The sequence below is a fragment of the Nylanderia fulva genome, unplaced genomic scaffold, assembly GCF_048542155.1.
Source record: "Nylanderia fulva isolate GAGA-0341 unplaced genomic scaffold, ASM4854215v1 Scaffold50, whole genome shotgun sequence".
In the NCBI taxonomy this organism is placed as follows: Eukaryota; Metazoa; Arthropoda; class Insecta; order Hymenoptera; family Formicidae; genus Nylanderia; species Nylanderia fulva.
In genome coordinates, this window is record NW_028190588.1 from 642,385 (window position 1) to 663,623 (window position 21,239).

Below are 21,239 nucleotides of genomic sequence, written 5' to 3' on the forward strand. Positions count from 1 at the left end.
CTTTCATTTTCAAAAAAACTCTTAGATTCTTTAATATTGTAATTAATGAAAATTTAGAAATTATAAATATACATATAACTAGGAGAATAATTATATATTAATTTTAACAGGTGTGAAAAAGAATTTGAATAAAAAATCGGAAGAATTATATACCTAAACGAATAATAACATCTATTTTTAAAGAAATTTGATCTTATTCTGAAGAATAATTCTTAAAAAATATAAATGTAGTAAATAATGGAATTAAATCATTATTTTGTATTAACGAAATACGCGAATTGTGATGACAATAATGAGTATTTTGTGAAATAATTTCAATTATAATAATTATCGGAAAAACTAATTACACAGACTAAATATCTTACAAATTGCAGAATATTAGTAAAATATCCGTACATGTCACAATGTAACATTTTTAATATTTTTAATTTGTTTTAATCATTTTTTAATTTTTAATATTGAGCTTTTTTCATTTTAATTGAAAAATAACATATCATAAAGTGATCATTTATTTTATATTAACAATAATATTGAGATTGCTCCATTACTTCTATGACTGGATAATTTAAACCATATCGTATCATTTTGTTCACATTATCTTCGCAATAGCTCACTATCGCCTGGCAAATGAAAAGGTAATAACGTGAATACCTTTCTTAAAAAAAGTTAAGCTATTTTTAGAAAACGTTAAAGCTTCAAACTAAGTAACAACAGTATTTGTTCTCCTGATAAAACGTATGTAAAATTATTCAAATATATATGTTTATACGTATAAGTTTTTACTTGCATGTACTGAATGTTAAAAAAATTCCTATTTTTATTTAAATTTTTGGTTAAATTCTTTAGTCAAACACTTTTAATTAAATTAAATAATACATTTCACAAAAAATTATATATTAAAAAATAGTTTTTAAAATTTTAAAGAATTAAAAATAATTCAAGATACAATTAAAAAATATAATTTTATTATTAAAATTAAAGCAAATATGCTTCAAACTTTTAAACTGCATTTTAATTATAAAAAAAATTCTTGTAAATATTAAGAAATGAATAAACGCTCTAACAATAACTTAGAATTCTTTTTAAAAATTCTATATTCGCATACTATTAAATTAATAAAATGAATGCATTATACAAATGAAATTAAAATTAAATTATAATTAAAAAATGATTATTTTCTTTTTATTTGCGTTGCTTTGAGACAAAGGAAGATCTCGCGACAAGGTGCCTCGTGCTCACGAATTAATCCGTATCGCGGACATAAGACAAAATGGCACAGAGCCCGTCAATTACGGTCGGATTAGCAGCACACGAGGGGGATCGCTCTGCCCCCTCCCTTTCCGTATGCAGAATCCGCGTACTCAGTGTCCCTTGCACGTTTCGCCACCTCGTGCACACACAATCCGCCACGGCCTTTGAAACGCTATATAAAGTGACAAAGCTGGCTCGCTCCGGTATCTCGCTTCGGCTTCAAACTCGCGCCTTCCAGCCGCGTCGTGTAATTCAAAAAGAATCCAAGCGACACTTGTCACAATCTCATCGACGGCCAATCAACTCAAGCGGCAAGAGGTGATTAAGCGACCAAAGAATTTAGTCAAACATTAGAGTAAGAAGTAATTAAAATTTCAAAGACGCTTTCTCGAAAATCACGCGCTTCATTTCCGAGGATGTCTCGTTTCAAGTCGCGCATCGCCGAGACATCATTGAATTGACATATCGACAGATCCAATTGCATTGATTTGACATCATCGAGAAGTACCACGCCGTATCTACGTATTCCTTCCCGATACAAGTCAGGTAGGTATAACTTAGTTTCCTGTTTGCTATACATGTGTAAGATTAAAACCGCACTTTGGGGTGCAAGAAACATGTAGAATCGTACAGACAGTTTGCAGATGCTGAGAAGGTGATGAGATAAGAACTAGGTCGACGAGCGACCCTATTCACATATACACACTAATATGTAAGTGTGTATCATGTATAGTACGAACAGCATTCTAATAGATTACTGACTTATTAGAAATTCATTCTATATCATTTTTAAAGTGAGTTTAGATTTTAAAAATATAGAAAAAATATATAACTGATAAAGACGATGATAAATGATTTAAAAACATATTACTATAAATATTACAATACAATGTAATATTTTAATTGTAAAAATATTTAATGTACTGTGACATGATGCAAAAATTATACACTCGTCTCGACTTGTTAGTAATCGTACTACTCGAAATCTTCTAGATGTCGAGCATAAAATAACAATACCGTGTGTAACGAGTCGTAACCGCGTAATTATATCCAATTATTATGCATGGTGCCGTAACCAACCAATTTTCGAACCGAAGAATCTATAATAATATAAGTGTCTCGCAAAGAAACTGCAGAGTACTTACACAATAATTGTTTTGCTTCAAAACAGAGGCATAGAAAAGAGTCGTATATGTAAATATTTAAACCGCTTATGTAAACGTAAAGAAAAAACTGTGTGAATATATATCGAGTTGAAATTCCTGAAGAGCAAGATATACATTTGGTGATATAGTAATTTTATTAGCTTGGTAACTGACCCTTGTACAGTTCCCCTTTGTCACATACGATAATCGCAAAGCTAATGGCGTATCAAATTAGGAAACAGCTGATCACATCGAGTGAACCGTAATTTATACTGGCTATAGTAAATGCGAATCAGTGAAAAAAAAACGCAATTGCAAACATTTAAGCAAACGAAACTAGAGAATAACCAATGAAACAATGTATGAACAAATAAAAAAAGACACTTTTTTTCATCGACTTTTTAATGTATGCACAAACGTCACGCTGCGCTAAAGAAATTCTAGTAAAACAAAAAATAGAACTGATATAATAGAACTAATATTTTGTTTCAGGTTTTGTTTAAAAAATAATTATATGTGGTATTATGAACTTAAAACTTAGCAATTATATGAAATAAACTATTTATACTTAATTGTATTGAACATTTGCATAAAATTTACATAAAATAAGAAGCGCGTAATTTGCAAGCACGATGAATAGTACAATGATTATTTAAATTTGCAATATATCATATTTTTTTTGCTTAAAAATGTTTTTTTCAATTATCTTATATTAGTATTTATATTAGTTATTTATTTTTGTATTATTTATTAAAACCTTACGGTTATTTATTAACACCTTCGATTTTAAGTAATACAAAATAAAAACAAAATTTAAATAATGAATGGGTAATAGATCGCGATAATCGACGAAAAAATTTATTGTTAAAATGCATCGTTAAAATAAATGTTGATAAATTAACATTTATGTTTGAGCAAATTTAATGTCGACAAATTTTTCGCAGTCCTGACAATCGATAACAATCAATATTATTCAATCCGTTATTGAGCGAATAAGAGAAAATAATTTGTTTCTTTACAGAAAAGTAATGGTGAATTATTTATCTGTTACAGAAAAAGAAGACATACACAATGAAGCAATACATTCTGTTACTTTGCGTCACAGCTGTTTTTCAGACTTCTGAAGCGCTACGTAAAGGGTCCACGGATTATGAAGGTTTGTTATAATTTACATTTTATGAAATAATTATTAAATTAAACGTCAAAATTTTTCAGTATGAACGTGATTGATTTCTATCAGTTACATATCGTAGATAGATATGTAGATATGTGCTTAATATTTCGTGTTTTGCTAATTATTTTTTACAATTATAATATTAATAAGCAAGTGAGGTACAAATTCTAAATATATGATAGACATACAAAGAAGAAGAGAATTATGAACAATATGTACTATTTGTGTTGATAAATTTAAAAAAACAAATTGTTTCCTTGTTGTTCAATTAAATTTGCGCAAAAAATGTTTCACGATAAAACATCGATAAAATCACCGATCGTGTAAAATGCACTTTTTGTTAATTATTGTCAATACTGTACATATACGATAACTTTAAAATTTTTCCGCGTCAATGTAGATAATATAAAAGCTATATGTAAAAATACATTATCAAAATATTGAAATGCATTCATGTAAAGTAATTCCTGTTAATATAAGACTATTCACAACAAATTTGATCAGAAAATGCCTCTCTAATATGCATTTTATTTCTTAAATTTTATCCTCTAATATTGTAGAGAATCAATAATCAAACAAAATATATGAGTTTCACGCGATCACTTAGTACCTTGATCTCGGTTGCGTAAATTTTTCCCCATTGTATATGTATCACATATAGATAAGATTACAATCTGAAGAAGCAAATCTCATTAACAATAAGACATTATTTGTTCAACAGTTATTAATACAGTCATGTCTAAAAAACATATAATCTAATGTCCCTCAAACATTTTTTTGATGCTTCTTTTGATGTTGCTTACAAATATCACGGTCAATCGATTAGTATTAGTCTCTGGCAACGAGGCGAAACTTTGATCTCTCATCAGATATGTCCTTCTGGCTGAAGTCCGGCCAAGAGACCCTACACAAGATCCTGGCGCACCGGAACAACGAGAACCGTGCCAAGAACGTGATCATCTTCATCGGGGACGGCATGGGTTTGTCTAGCATCACATCCGGCCGAATTTACATAGGTCAGCTCAATGGCCAGACCGGTGAGGAATACCAACTCGAGTTTGAGAAGTTCCCCAACACCGGCTTAGCCAAGGTAGATATTTAAATCGCATCGATCGCGCCTTTAATCTCGATGCGGTCTCGCGAGGTGCGTAAGATATTTAGAAATCCTGTCACGTTAAGCCGTTTAATTCTGTCGCCGCCATTGATAAGGACGCGCCGCGTTTATCGGTGTCGAGAAAATACGACAAATGCAATACTCGCATTACAATTAATTTTCATCGATCTTCTAATTACTAAATATAAAAAAAAAAGTTCTGTATAAATTTATATCACGCATCAAAGACGTGATTAATTATATTTTATCCTACCGAAAATGATGAATGCAATATCGATTTTAATCGATAAAATATTATACTTTGAAAATTTTGATTGATTAGTTGTCAATAATAAGGATAAGGCATAAGAATATATTTCCTGAAATCAATGTTATTATTATTAATGATCAAAATCATATCAAATAATAAATATAAATATATTTCGCGTAATAAATGTTTCACAATTATTACGCATTATAGACTTACAATGTGGATAAACAAGTGCCTGATTCCGCCGGAACGGCTACTGCAATATTTTCTGGTGTAAAAACCCGATATCATGTTATTGGATTGGATGGCAGAGCCGAAGATAGTAAATGCGATAAGAAGATCAATGAAATTAGCAAACTATCCACTGTAGCTAATTGGGCACAACAATCCGGTATGGATACAGGTAAGAATTTCTGAAGTCTACAATATTTTATTAATTTTAAATAATTACAAAACGGTTTATATTTTATGTTTACATAAATTATCTCTTAAAACATTTTTGTAATTTTGTCTTTCTTATTTGTAAAAATTATAAATTTTATTCTTTTTATTTGCTTACTTTAAGTGCTTCATATATTATTTATCTAATAGCGAATATATGTTTAATAGCTATATTGAAATTTCAATCGAAGTAAATACAATACTGGCGAAAGATAGTAAATTAGATTTTCGAAATTTTGAAAGTTTGTAGAGAAATACTTAATTTTTATACCTTCGTTAATTTAGAATTATCGAATTATAAAAAAATTATATATTTAATTTATAATTTGATATAATTTTGATGAATAATTTATAATATAATTTCTTTAATATAATGTCTTTTTAAATTATAAGTAATTTTGCTCAAAAAAAAACATCTATAATAGAATTAATTGAGAGTTATTATTCAATCGTGAAAATAAATATCCTTCGACTGTCGTTTAAAACCTTGATCAATCAATGAATAAAATAAAAATTTCGATTAATCTATAATATTATTTATTAATAACGAGATCAAACCTTGACATAAATTTGCACTTAAAGTTTAAATATTATAAAAATTAAAAGTTGAGGAAATAGATTAGAATCTCTTTCTTATGTTTGTTACCGATTATTGTCGGTTAATTAAATTTTCTACAGCATGATATTTCATTATTCGAGATAACAAATCGAGCAAATATATCTTTTTTGCTGAACAATAAGTTTACGTGATAAAGTTAAATTTTATATATGATTATATAGACTCAATCATATATAATGAATAATTTTATTAGAACTGTAATAAATTTTCTCGTATTAATATATACATAATGTTTATATTATATCACGTTATACATATACAGCAAATTTACATGGTCGTTTGATGATGTGTATTTTGTATTTAATTACAATTTATACTAAATAAACAAATCCAAATCCAGAATATTATTAATAATTCCAAATTAACGGTGAAAAATATAATATATATTTTTATATTAGCACTCTTTATTTAGTAAATTAAAAAAATATTTTTATTACTTCCATTTAAATATACTTTTATTTAATTGAACATTTTGTTTTTCAAATTAAAACTTACAAATATACTTTAATTAAATACAGTTTTAATATAAAAAAAATTTTGATCCTTTTTGCGATTATTTGGGGAGAGGGGACATTCTTAGAAGTGTCACTTAAATATGAATATTGTACCGACATAATATGTACATACATATACAGTATCAATTCTGTAGAGAACATGCGTCATGCGTGATCAGCTATTCCATTAACGTAAGTGTTGGTGCTGAGTGGATCTCGTTGAAGTTACATACAGTGAAAGTCTTCTCAATAAACGAGGAGGTCATGAGCCGACCTTCTAACTTGTCGAGGACGACCGATCGCCCATGACTGATTTCTACTTCGGTGAAATAACGAAAGTTTTTTGCATTGACAATCTGACTCGCCGATTAGTTACTTAACACGTTTATTTCCTGTTGCACCTCAGCACCCTACCAATTGTTATTTTATGCTAATAAATTATATCATAAAAATATCTTTTACAGACAATAAACTTGAGTTGTATAACGTGATATAATAATACATATTTAATATTTTCTTTTATACTTTCTTTACTGTAACGTTAATATTAGAAATTTTAATTTTAAAAGCATATTCTTGATATAATAAACCGAAAAAAATAATTTTTAAATTAATAAAATTTTAATTTTACTCTTTGCTGTCATTATTACTTTGATAAATAAATTTCAGCCATAATTCATGTACGATTAATTAACAGGATTTGTTACCACCACTCGTGTCACTCACGCCACTCCCGCGGGACTTTACGCGCATACTAACAGTCGAGAGTGGGAATGCGATACCTCGATACCAAAGGATCAGCGCAATTGTGCCAAAGATATCGCCAGACAACTTATTGAAGATGAACCGGGAAATCAATTTAAGGTAATTTATTCTATCTGCATTTTCATATAAATTAAAATATAATCTCAAAATTAATAGTAAATTAAAAGTATATATAAATTTATTAATTTGTCTACGTGAAAACATTTTTTTTTAGAAATCTGCACTACAATGTATATTACATATTTTAGATCTAAAATGATCTAGAATCGTAACTTGTGTGTGTGATTGCACCTAATATTGGCGATATCTTCTAAAGGTTATCATGGGTGGCGGTGCGCAATATTTGGGCGTGAACGCGAAACCAATTGATTCTGATGCCTGTCTACGATCTGATGGTAGAAATTTAATAAAAGAATGGCAAGCGAATCATACGAAAGGGAAAGCTGTCAACAATACGCAGGATCTCATGTCTATCGACATTAACAACACGTCACACATCCTCGGCATTTTTTCGTCTGATCACATGCCCTATCACGCTGTAAAAAGTGCCGAGACTCCTTCATTAGCGAATATGACGACTCAGGCAATAAGATTGCTGAAGAAGAACAAAAATGGATTTTTACTAATGGTCAGTAATCACTGAACGATGTTGAATATCTAATCCAACGTAAATTAGATCGCGATGTGGAACTGAGTATTATGCGAGAATAGCACTTGAGAATATTAAAATGATATTAATGAAACAAAAACGAAACTATACGGAATCTTGACAGATTGATGATGATAATACGATTCTTATGTAAATTACGTGATAACGACCACTTTCGCGTAATACGTTCATAGGCACACGTTCGTAGGGTTTCGTCTTCCCGGATGCTTGTCAAGGTCATATTACTTGAACGCATTAATCATGCGTAATTTGAGAGCGCTACAATCTTTGCCTAAGTTCAAAGTTTTATAAAAGACCGTATCGCCGAATCAGAATATTAACAGAATTAACATATAAAAAATTAATGCTCTTTCTTCCTTTAACAATTTGCTTTACATGATTTTCTAGGTTGAAAGCGGCAAGATCGATCTAGCTCATCATAGCAACTGGGCGAAACTAGCACTGCGCGAATTGTACGAACTCGAGGAAGCGGTCAAGGTAGCTCTTCGACTTGTAAACTTAGAAGAGACATTGATCATTGTCACAGCTGATCATTCGCATTCCTTTACATTGAATGGATATCCCATGAGAGGCAACGACATTCTCGGTTTCGCCAACAAATCTAATTCTAAGAGTCCCTATGAGACGCTCTCCTATGCTAATGGTCCAGGATTCTTTTATCATCGGAGAAACGATAGCGAGAACGTTAACGAGACCTGGAGAAACGTTGCTCAAGACCCGACTCACCAAAACAATCCTTTTTATATGTATTTTGCTGGCAAGTACCTGAAGGATGAGAGTCATGGCGGGGAAGACGTCGGAGTTTATGCTATCGGTAAGAAATACAATTCCTATATATTTTTAAAAGCTATATATTATATTGGATTTTGCGTCCTGTCATGAATATAAATTTTATTTTTATCGTAACATGTCACGTTTGAATTGTTCAATAGAATTAATTTGAGTAAAGTGAAATTGCGATTACATTAATTTATTGATGCGATAAACAAATGAAATCTTTTACAGGTCCTTACGCGCATTTGTTCCGAGGTACTTTTGAGCAGAATTATATCGCTCACGCCGTGGCATATGCGGCATGTTTCAAAGATTGGCCATCTCATTGCGACAACGCTTATCATCGCTATTTTTACGATGTCAATAAAACACCATTAAATACCAGGTTTAATTCAGCAGGACAAAACACTATATCGTCCATAGCTCTGATAGCCTTTTCGTTAACGATGGTATTTATACGACTCTGATAAACGATACTACATTACTTTTCATAGTTCAAAATGAATGATTTTATGTCATTGACAAAAAACTCCCATTTGATAAATTAGTACAAATAATGTTTATTTAACGAATATTATCTTTTTTTACTAAAGAATATTTTAACTGTAAATTTTATTAATAACGTAACGTGTGTGCTTTTAATAAGTTAAAAGTTAAACTAAATCGCAATTGCGATTATCGTATACGATATCATCGTAAGTTACCTCGCTTATTTCCCGCTTATTTAGATGTAATTACATTTTAATATATGTTAACTTTCTCATAATTTTATTTATTGTAATGTAATTTAAGATGCAAATAATGATCATGATTTAATTGAATAATACAGATTATAACGCAATTTTGCGCATTATAACTCGATAATGCGGTAATTATTTTCAAATATCGCAGTGACGAATTTTATTCTTAAATTGAAGACATTTCTTAAATAAAGAAATTTGGATTATATTATATTAGCCATTATATCCTGATATATACATTTGCAACATTTCAACATTATGTAAAAAGTATGTAAAAAGTATGTTTAATAGCTATTCTATATAATTATAATATGACATATGCCAAGTTTCGAGCAAAAATATTATTTAATATTACTGAGAAATTATAGAGAAAAATCTAATATTTTTTATATAGTTATTTTTACAAAAAAAAAATATATATATATATATATATAAGATTATATTTACATTATAATAAAAAACAGTTGTAATAAGAAAAATTATAAATATTGTTCTTCGAAATGTAAGAGATATAGAATAGTTTTATGTACTTTTGACACGATACTTATACAAAATGAATACAAATCTATGTAGATATTAGTACTTCATCAGAATATATTTTGTTATAAATTGATAAATTTTAACTCTGATTATACAATTATAAATTTTATTATATAATCATGATTGTGAAATAAAGTTCCTTATCATCGTAAATATATTTTATGATATAATATTTATAACTCAAAATACAATATCTTATCTTACTTATTCTGTAGATAATCTAATTTAGTTAAAAATACATAAACTATATTTTTTAATAATGAAAGATATTTATATATTATATTAATATATTTATATTAAATTTAGTATTTTGCCCAACTATGATTGTTATATTACACAATAATTTATTTATTAAATTTTTAAAAATATACATTATAGATTATTATATTATACATATAGATAAATAAATTTAAAAGTATAGTAAAATATTTACGTCCAATTAAATGCAAAAAACATGCAAAAAAATTTTTTTACAAATCTGTTTATGATTTTCCTCTAATAATAGCAAGATAATAATTTTTGTAGATAAGTGGCACCGTATCATCACTAACAAAATTTCTGTCGGGCTTAATTGAGGCAAATGGATTTCTTTCTGGCTCTAGAATTGTCTCCACATCAATAATCGATTTTATTCTGGTCATTTCCCGAGGAATTTCATGCTTCGTGTAAGATGTTACGCAAACGGGAACTTTTATTTTGCAGAATTCCTTTATCGTCTCCGGCCACGTATCTTTACCTTCAAACCCAGTTTCTCGATAAAGACCTGGATTAAAGAGACATATAAGATGCGGCTTTATAAACTGTTTGGAATGGCAAAAATTATGGTAGAATTTTTCAGGATAAAACGAAACGTTCACACGTCGATTAATCGATTTGCAAGCCGAACAGATTTTCACAGCTGTCAAAAGATCTAATGGCACTGCCGGCAATCTTAATTCTGGACCAATGAACATTAATCTAAGATGCTTTAAATTCGGAAGAAGATGTAAAAAAAATTTCTCCCATACGTGCAAATTTATGCATTCAAATTGAAACTCGGCACCTATCACGTGAATCACAAAGGTATCAATAGTTTTCCAATCCTGACAAGAAATTTGCATAGAATACAGAGTCGTCAATGGAATGGTCGATATATGAGAGAGGCTACAATAAGTATAACAATCCATGTTGCAATAATATGTCGAACGACTGTAAAGTTGTGTCATTAACAAATCAAAATTATTTGGCAAATAAAGCGGAGTAGTTTGAAAAGTATCTGGGATTTCAGGATCCACGTTGCCGTTTCTGTGCTGCATAAATAATACTCTTCGAAACACCTGAAAATCTCGACACCACTCTTCGTGTTTGTCATCGTGATTCTCGCAGAATAACTCGATTCCGCATGCCGGACAGTATCTCAGAGTCTTTGAAAAATAACGGCAGCTGCAACAAATACGAGGATAAAGAAGGATTTCTTTCTCCCAGGGATCGAGAAGTCTTCCCAAACGATGCTCCACTATCTCGATTAGTTTTAGCCGATAAATGCGATAATCGTCCGCGGTGAGATCCGGCAGAAACGAGAAGCCTCCTCCATTTGTGCAGACTTCGGTGAGAACTTTACACAGTTCGCTGATGCTTCGGCCAGCCTTGTTTCTTGTGTTGGATGCTGCAGTAAGAAACCAAACCGCAAGATTCGCAGGCCTCCTCCGATCGTTCCATACAGATCAAGCACAAATTCGACACGAAGACAAAACGCGGAGAGAAGTTTAGCACGACGATATCCTCCTCTTCGTCGCTATCATCCGGCGATCGATCGTACATCGAGTGTACAAGTGGCAGCCTCACACGTTGATAAACATCGATCGTATCTTCGAGGATGAAAGAATTTTCTTCTTTTTGTTTCGTTTCCTCTTTTTCATCAGAATTCAATTCTTCTGATATTTTATTTTCACCAATTTTCTGAGAAGCGCTCGAGAGCTTCTTCAAATTTCTTTTTCTACGACCCATCTCGTCAAAGAAACTGAAATAATTAAACGAAATATGATTTTTTTGAATTATTTTTATAGAGTAGAATATTAATTTGTTTTAGAGGAGAATATTAATTTGATTAAGTGATTACAATTTTAAGTTAAAATGAAAAAATAATACTTTAATGTATGAAGTAAAATAGTACTTGTAATTAAAAATAGTTTTGTTCCTTCGAAAGCTATTGTATATATTACATAATGTGTTACTGTACGGGTACGTCTATTTACAGTATTTATAACGCGCGAACACGATTGATTATATAATCACATCCTATCAAGGAATATGTATATATAGATCATCGTTTTAGAATATTGCAACACGCGGAAATCACGTGCGCGCATTCTGTATTTGAACAAACTGCAATCTTTAATCATTAAACCCGACCGCGACAAACTCTACTTATGTTTGTGATGACCTATTCTATTTTTATCAAAAAGAAAAGCTAATTATCTCCCAATTTAACACACCATATTCAACCATATGTTATATTATTAATTGCAACAAAAATTACATTTTTTTGCAATTTTCGAAATATTATTTTACATGTATATCAATAATAAAATAAAATTAATATCTAATTAAACCTAATTGTCAAAAATTCGTGTACTTACCTTAGCAAGTTCTTGATAAATGACTATTGAATCCTTAATTAAAAATTGTCATTCTATATACACAATGCAAAAAGGATTGTGTTAAAAACTGATGTCACTATACAATGTATTTTTCCGAAATTATTTTAATCTCGAGCACTCTCTCGCGATTGAGAAAAGCAAGTTAGCGTGGTTAATTTTCTACTATTAAAGATTAGACGCCTCGACCGTTCAAAGCGTTGCGCGGTATTGTTAATGCGAATACGTGGATGGGCACTATGCCTAGTCTCGCCCAGACAAGTATTTCAAGCACTGCACACTGGCAATGTGATTCGAAGACGGATAGTCACAAACTCAAGTAACAACTCTCTCGTGTTTGACTCTCGACAAAGCCGTACATTTTGGAGCAACTAATACACGTCAATTAATACATAAGTGATCAAATAATTGTGACATCTTAATTTGTAAGCATATAATATATTTTATACAGTTAATAGAAATATTAGAGCTTTTAAGAGATTGACATAAGTATGTATGTGTGCCCTATACATCTGCAGGTTATTATTAGAAATATTGTGTGACGAAATGAATGTATTCAATGCAAAGTTTACTGTTCGATTATCGTGAAACACGTGTCGCACAAATGATTGATATAAGAAAATATATTATGTGCAAACGAGATAATTCGGCTATAAATAATAAAATCTTTTTTATTTAGCAGATAGAAATAACTATACGTGATAAAAATTTTTGTTGCAAGTTTGTAAACTTGATCATCGGTTTACAGCCAACCAAGCACAATTTTATATTACCACAGAATTTTGGTATAAAAAAATAGTATGTGCAAACAAAATAACTTGACCATAAGTAATAAAATATTTGAATAAATTGGCAGATTATTTCAGTACGTGATACATTTTTTGTAGCAAGTTATTTTGGTCATCGGTTTACAGCTAAGCATATTTTTATAATTTTTATTTGACATAGTTTATATCCTTTTCTTTTTCTCTCTTTAGAGAATTAATAAAAAGCGCTTCAAAACTTACCAAGCGCAGCAATGTCTTAGTAGATGCAACAGCGAGCCTTGAATTTACATGCCTGAACACACAAAAATATATATCTTTTATTTGATATTATTATAATTTTTTAATTTAACATTTTTTTCATTATTATACTTTTTATTTTTTAATTTAATTATATATATATATATATATATATATATATTTAAATGTAAAATTATTTACTTATAAAATTATTCTTCTAATTATTTTAAATTTAAAATATTGTTTTATTTCTTCATAATTTTATTATGAAGAATATATTAATTTTATCTATTTATAACAATTTTAATAATAATATTAATAGAGGGATGCAAAAAATATATATTTTAAAATTTTATTTTTTATTATTTATAAAATTGTAGACGAAAAGTCTTATTTCGTAAAATAAAATATTTTTTATTCCTAATAGCAATAAATAAATTTTTTGTTTAAGGAGAAACCGTTCTGTATTAAATTAGGTGTGTGTATGTGTATGTATGTAGAGAGAGAAAGAGAGAGAAAAGATGCAAGATACACGCATGTTTGTGTGTGTATGTTGTGTATACTAGCGGATCCTGACATTGATTATGGAACGAGGGTTGCAAAATTATTTAATTAATATTTTTTGTTTCATGCTTAGCTTTTACTCCAGGATTAACAATTTTTTTTAATTTGCAAGAAGGGATTTAACTCCCCCCCCCCAAAAAAAATTCTCTTGTGTTTCTGTCTGTGTGTGTGTATATGTGTGTACGTGTGTATGTATGGTTATATATGTGTGTATACGTGTGTATACGACATAGAATATATACATTTCGATCTGTAGCATGTAAAATATCTATTATTCTGCATTATTTATTATTACATTCCTCTCAATTACATAAATTCGGCTTATACTGCTCTCAATCTCTGAATTTTGTGTGAGCTTCCCCTCAGAACGTAGAATTCATAACTGTTACTTCACCTATAGCTATGACCAACTCGTGAATCATTTTTTTTTCGTCCCGATGTCCACGCTGTTCCACTCAATTGTATCTGCTCGATTTGCCGCACCGTTTGTCTCGCCGAAAACACGTATTTGACAACATCAACGCGAATTTTACACACTAAAACCACAGAAAAAAACTCCGCACGAAACGAGCACAGCCGCGACGAGGAAGTGGACGGCGAAATGGGCGCGAACGTCGCTCGTCGCTTCGAGAATCGCAAGCGACGTATCGACTTACGCGACTTCGATAGTTCGATAGTCTCGAAGTTATCTGCGATACTGTTCACGGAGTAAACGCAATAGGTAATTACGCTGCGCGGTGCGCGTAAATAAGTACGTGGTACGATAATCAGTGGATTGGGGGGTAGAAAGCAGTCGAAGGACTATTCGTTTTTAAGAAATATCAATCATTATTATTCTGAGTACACGCGGAAGTCGCGCTTCTGTACAGTCGATGGATCCGAACGCGAAGATAGACCGTTCCGCATTCGAGGTACGTGGCATTACTTTGAGGTTATGGCGGCCGGGTTGTCAAACACTTGGAAATATAAAGAAACTTATTTTTTCGCTTTAAAACTTAAAATTTCTTTTATAAGGATTATTTTAAAAATATGGTAGACATTTGTGCTTAAAATGCGTGTGCATTTATATGATGTGATTGTTGAATTTTATTTTGAAGGTCACAGCATGAAACTTGCCAATATTTCAAAGTATAAAAGAATAAACTTTGTTTTAATATTATATAAATAAATTAAAATATTTTATTTAAAGCAATTTTTTAATTAGAATTTGTAAAAATATTAGGAATTGAAGAAACTTCGAGATTATAGCGTGACAAGTGTCAATGTTTTAAAGAATATGAGATAAGATATTAATAATTTAAAAAAAAGAGTGAAAGAGATAGAAAGCTTTCTCTCTAAAAGAGAAATTATCATATAAAACTTTGAAATTGATTTCAGATGTCAGATAATAAAATCTAGTGACAGAAATTGTATTGGTCGAATTTATTTTGCTTTTGAGCAAAATATAATGTTCTTAAAAACTGATTACATCTTTTTATTTCAGTCATTTTATTTGCATACATTTTATTTACATATTTATGTTAAAGCATAATCATAATTATGACAAAATATTGTGTATGATAAAATATTTATATTGTAATAAGATTTATATATATATATATATATATATATATATATATATATATATATATATAAAGAAAGAATTTTTTTGCAAAATATAAATATAATATTAAATAAAATATAAAATATAAGTACAAATTTTATTTTTACTTATGCAAATGAAGTAATGATTACTACTACACAAAACTTGAATTTTATTCAAACTTTATTTGAGCATAAAAATATTATATGTACTGTTCATCAACACATATATATTATATTATGAGAAAAGATTACTATATTATATAGACAAAATACCATTACTTGTTAATTTGTTAACTATTATGTTTCAATTATTTTTCATTATTTTTACATAATTTACAAATGCTGAAAATTATCAATCAAAGATTTCCAATAAATAAACACAATTATAGAAATTATATTAAGAATTTCGGGTTAAAAATTAATATATTAAAATATAATTAAATATTTGGATTATTAAATTAATAAAATATTTTCATAAAATAATTTTATTACTCTTATTATTTGCTTATTAATTAATGAATTCACAAATCATTTATAAGATTTATACAATGATAAGGATAAATTCATACATATAAAACTTTTACACAAATATCAGGATTATGGCCACAAAATCAGGATTTTTGTAATACGAGTGTTAAATCGATTTGCTATAATGAATTTGTGTATACAGTTTGTTTGAGTTTATTTATATGATTCTAAGCATTAGTATACATATGCAATATATGAGGCTGCACAATATAACCAAATAAGAAAAAGGAAAGACAGAGGAAGAGAGAGAGAAGGGGAATCAGTTTACAAAATTAACATCAGATCTAAATTAGAATTAGCTCTAGAACGAGGCTAGAACAGATGTGATGAAACGTATCTGTTGCTTAAACATGACTCTAGTTAAAACACTCAAGTCATCACCAATGTAGTTAGAATAACAGAAAATTTATAACTATTATTTTCAGTCTATATTATACTATCATCAATTTATACTATGTCAACATTACAAAAAATCCATGTTTTACAAATTTTGCTTATTGATACAAATATTACAAAATAATCGTATACATTAAAATAATCATATATAATTAATATTTGCAATTTTATTTATAATATTAATTATTATTTACATACATAAAATTTCAATAATTGTTTATTTTATTTTTGCATATTTTATAATTTAATGGATATTAATTTTTATTAATAGTGTATTACAATACATATAAATATTGAGAAACATATAATGTATATGCTTTTGTTAAAGTGTTTCTTATCATGACATACTAATCTCAGCCTATTTTCTGTCATCATCTAATAGAAACTAAATTATCTTTATTTGGATCTACTGATAATATCTAATAAAAGAAATGAAGCATTAGAGTCATTAAATAGCTCTCTTGTTCAAAAATCATGCAAGCGAATTTTTATTTGGCTAATCTATAAAGACTAACAAGATTTTATTTTCGTAGCATTCGCCGGTGATTTGCAAAAGGAAAGCCAACGAGGATGAGCCATGCGAAGATACAAGAAGATTACTATGAACATAATAAGCTCCGTCGTAGAAAGCTAAGAAAGAACAGTTCATTATTAAATAAAATGGTGGGATTGGGCAGTGACGAGCTATTCATTTCGAATCTCGACGATATCAACAACATGGAATTGGAAATCAGCTCCGAGGACGAGAGCGATGACAATGAGAAAGGCGATATACAGCGGCTGATACCGTCGTCGGTGAACGACAACATCATCTACAGCAGTGGAAAAAAGGATAGTCAAAGGAGCGAAAGCGCAGACGACGAAAGCGTCTGGTCTATATCCATCCAAATGTTCATACCCTTTTTACTCGCCGGCTTCGGTATGGTTGCCGCTAGTTTACTACTAGATGTGGTGCAGGTATGCAAATCAACTCTCTAGAATTATAATTTATTATAAATCTTATATAAAAGCTATAACTTTATCCATACTTTTTAATAATGTTAAGAGATATATAAAATGAAATATCAATAGTATCTGCAGTTTATTAAAATCCTTTTTTTTTTTATTTTTTTTTTTTTTTTTTTTTTTAATTAACGATTTATGGGCTGATTATTTAATATGAATTAGAGAAAGATAAATTTGATTTTTTACAATGTTTATATTAAATTTTAGCATTGGCCAGTCTATCAGATGGTATCCGAGGTGTACATATTAGTTCCTGCACTATTGGGCCTAAAAGGAAATCTCGAAATGACATTGGCATCCAGATTGTCAACTCAGGCTAATCTAGGGCAAATGGATACAAAGAAACAGCAATGGACATTAATTGTCGGAAATTTGGCTTTAATCCAGTGTCAAGCTATGGTGGTAGGTCTTCTGGCGTCCTTAGCTGCTGTGATTCTCGGCTGGGTCCCAGAAGCTCATTTCGATATTCACCATGGACTTTTACTGTGCGCCAGTGCCTTGGTCACTGCTTCTGTAGCCAGTTTCTTGCTAGGCCTTGTGATGGTCGCAGTCATATTATTGTCGCGACAAATGAATATCAATCCAGACAATGTGGCTACTCCGATTGCGGCCTCCTTAGGAGATCTAACTACTTTAGCTCTTTTATCCTGGATCGCTTCTTTATTATACAATGCAATAGGTATATAAATGGATTTAGTCTTCTCATACTTTTATTATACTCGAATATTCCAGAAATTAACGAATATATTTCGTTTCAGGTTATGCTCCCTGGATAGCTCCAGTGCTAATAGCATTTTGCGTATTCGTGACTCCTGTGTGGGGTTATATAGCAGCCAGAAATCCATTTACTAAAGAAGTATTGGATTACGGCTGGACGCCTGTGATATCCGCGATGTTAATAAGCAGGTGAATATTTTCATATATGCATTCAAGACAGAAATTTTCAGGAAACAAACGTTCAATTTAATAACATTGATTGCAGTCTCGGTGGACTGATCTTGGATTACACCATATCAAGTTATAAAGGTATAGCGGTTTTTCAATTAGTAATTAATGGCGTTGGAGGAAACTTGGTCGCCGTTCAGGCCAGTAGAATATCGACGTCTCTGCACAAAGACTGTCACACGGGTGTTCAAGGAACTCTCAATGTTTGCATTAGTCCATTCCACGCATTTTTTTCGAAAGGTAAGTTTGTCATAAAAATCATTCAAGATTTAAGTATTGCGAATTACAATTTAACAAGGAATTTTCATTATAGGTGGACACGCGAGAACAGCTAGGGTATTATTAATGATGGTCATACCAGGGCACTTGATCTTTAGTTATACCATTAGTTACCTTCAGGCCGGACATACCTCATTCACGCCTATATTTATTACAATATATTTAATCGCTGCAATGTTGCAGGTACAGTAAATACAAATCTATATTATTGCGACATAAATTGGATTAAACAAAATTTAAAAGCAATAACACACTTGATTTCATTGCTAGGTAATATTGTTGTTGTATATCGCGCAATTGATGGTGGTTTGGATGTGGACGAGAGGTATGGACCCGGATAGTTTTGCGATACCATATCTAACGGCGATTGGCGATCTTATAGGAACTGCGCTTCTCGGAATTGCTTTCCATATCCTTTATGCCATAGGCGACGGCGATTCCGACGTAGGAGATTGATCGGTCCAAAAATCTGTACATTATTCTGAAAGAAATATCCTTCCTTGTGTTACAGGTAATAATCTTCGAAACTATTCTTCGAAAAACTACAATGGCAAGTTTGATTTGAATTCGCAGAGTTTGCGACACGCGGCGTCAACTGTGATTCAAGATTATCAAAGGCACTTTTATTACTGTGAGTTTTGCTTTTTTGAAACAAAATATGTTTTATTCTCGAAACAAACCATTTGGCATCTCTTTTTGTGAAGAGTATGTTAAGAGTACAAACTAAATTAAGCATATATTTAGTAAAGTACTAGAAAAGTATGCGAAAAAAAGTATAGTATTTGGCAATATTTTATCGATAATTGTGTTATTTTTGCACAATAACAAAAATAACAATTATAAGAAATTAATAATAAAAATTACGTTATGATGAGTTGTAAATAAGTGCACATATATTACTGTTTTATGTTATATTTTGTTCGAGGATAAAATGCCATAATGAATCATTTTTTTAATTATTTCAATCAAAAGAATTATACATAATATTGAGCTATAATAAGTTGATTTAATTATAAAATATGAAGTACACAGTGAATGTGCACAATAATATTAACAACTACATGTACACTTAAAAATATAGAAAAATTTCGTACTATTTTTATAATTTGTACGAAATCGTATTTATCTTCCGTCATGACATTTGACATAATATTGAAATGAATGGAGGATATACTGATACTTAAAACTTTTGATAAATCTTTTTAATGCTCGCCGCATTTTGTGAAACTCTTTTGCCAAAAAATGACTTTCGAATATATATATTGCATAGACATTATTTATAAATATGATGCAATGAATATGCAAGAAACAAATTTATATTATATAATTATTTCTTGCACATAATTGGATAACGTGTCATATTTTGTTTAATTTTTTTATTGCAAAATATAAAAAATGTTACATTATTTTTTATTAAAATATTAATTTTTATATTATTAAACTAATATTTATATAATAATATATTTAATTTTGTAAAAATATATAGTTATATATATCGTTTTTCTTTCTTCTATTATCACAAAAGAAAATGAGAGAGATAAATATTATGTATAAATTAATTCTTCTGTTATATAGAGAATATTATATATTTTTATTGTTAAGTTAAATAATGTATTTAAATGTGATTTGTTTATTTGATTTTATTATGAGATTGAGAGGGGATTCTAATATATAGAAAATTTTGCATTATATTACTAATAATATTTTGTTGATATGCAATATATTATTCAAATTAATCCCTTTTTAAAAGTTATTGCTAGGAAGATAAAGTATTAAAACTTTATTAACACTTTCTAGTGCCTAAAACGAATATGATGACTATACAAGTCCGAAGTAATGATATAGTATGATAAAGATTTACTTATATATATATATATTACGATATACACTATATGAAAAATCTAACAACGATTTGTTACGTTTGTATGAGAGGATAAAGTCTCTTCATGATGTGGATGATTTATTATATTATATTATTATTTATGTTAGACACAATAAGTGTGTCTGCGGATACATAGAAAAATAAGATAATTTTAAATAATTAAACATATAAATATCCTAAATAATTCAAAATGAATATTCAAGTACATGTATTATTGTAAAATATTAAATATTTGTTTACAGATAGTCTCTTTCTCTGTATATATATAATAATAGTCTATATTATACTAATATTTAACTGTAAGTGCGCGGGTGTGTGTACGTATCTTCGAATTTAACTGATATTTTTATATCATACTACTTGTACGAATTTCATCGTATTTCTTTTATTGAAATATTGATACAAATCATTTTTTTTCTCCAATTTACACACCGAAACA

The 21,239-nt window shown here is 29.5% G+C and overlaps 3 protein-coding genes and 1 long non-coding RNA gene across 10 annotated transcripts in view; 2 read left to right on the forward strand and 2 right to left on the reverse strand.

The window, feature by feature from the left end:
• The window catches only part of LOC114933958 (uncharacterized), a 187,222-nt gene extending 172,581 nt beyond the window's left edge, over positions 1 to 14,641 (reverse strand). For all 5 annotated transcript variants that reach the window (XR_014925717.1, XR_014925716.1, XR_014925718.1 and 2 more), the window contains exon 1: positions 14,576 to 14,641. This is a non-coding gene — a long non-coding RNA (uncharacterized LOC114933958). The remainder of the gene's footprint in view (positions 1 to 14,575) is intronic.
• Positions 1,383 to 9,807, forward strand: LOC114933955 (alkaline phosphatase 4). Of its 2 annotated transcripts, XM_029306539.2 has the most exons (8): positions 1,383 to 1,797; positions 3,450 to 3,552; positions 4,440 to 4,660; positions 5,145 to 5,337; positions 7,186 to 7,352; positions 7,570 to 7,881; positions 8,311 to 8,737; positions 8,929 to 9,807. In XM_029306539.2, the coding sequence occupies exons 2-8, from the start codon at positions 3,468 to 3,470 to the stop codon at positions 9,162 to 9,164; spliced, it is 1,641 nt and encodes a 546-aa protein (XP_029162372.1). In that variant the 5' UTR covers positions 1,383 to 1,797; positions 3,450 to 3,467; the 3' UTR covers positions 9,165 to 9,807. The 2 variants fall into 2 exon arrangements, with proteins under 2 accessions (XP_029162372.1, XP_085343279.1); XM_085487153.1 differs by lacking the exon at positions 1,383 to 1,797 and having other exon boundaries at positions 3,485 to 3,552; positions 4,460 to 4,660.
• Positions 10,296 to 12,221, reverse strand: LOC114933957 (uncharacterized). Its single transcript, XM_029306542.2, is given in 3 exon segments — positions 10,296 to 11,584; positions 11,586 to 11,976; positions 12,130 to 12,221. Coding segments are annotated over 2 exon segments (1,503 nt in total). The 5' UTR covers positions 11,964 to 11,976; positions 12,130 to 12,221; the 3' UTR covers positions 10,296 to 10,459.
• LOC114933956 (solute carrier family 41 member 1-like) lies at positions 12,894 to 21,045 on the forward strand. Of its 2 annotated transcripts, none has more exons than XM_029306540.2 (7): positions 12,894 to 13,038; positions 17,223 to 17,646; positions 17,902 to 18,373; positions 18,453 to 18,600; positions 18,677 to 18,879; positions 18,953 to 19,101; positions 19,189 to 21,045. In XM_029306540.2, exons 2-7 carry the CDS (start codon positions 17,260 to 17,262, stop codon positions 19,372 to 19,374), a joined length of 1,545 nt encoding a protein of 514 aa, XP_029162373.2. In that variant the 5' UTR covers positions 12,894 to 13,038; positions 17,223 to 17,259; the 3' UTR covers positions 19,375 to 21,045. The 2 variants fall into 2 exon arrangements, with proteins under 2 accessions (XP_029162373.2, XP_085343265.1); XM_085487139.1 differs by lacking the exon at positions 12,894 to 13,038 and adding an exon at positions 14,872 to 15,092.
• The last annotated feature ends 194 nt before the right edge of the window (positions 21,046 to 21,239 follow it).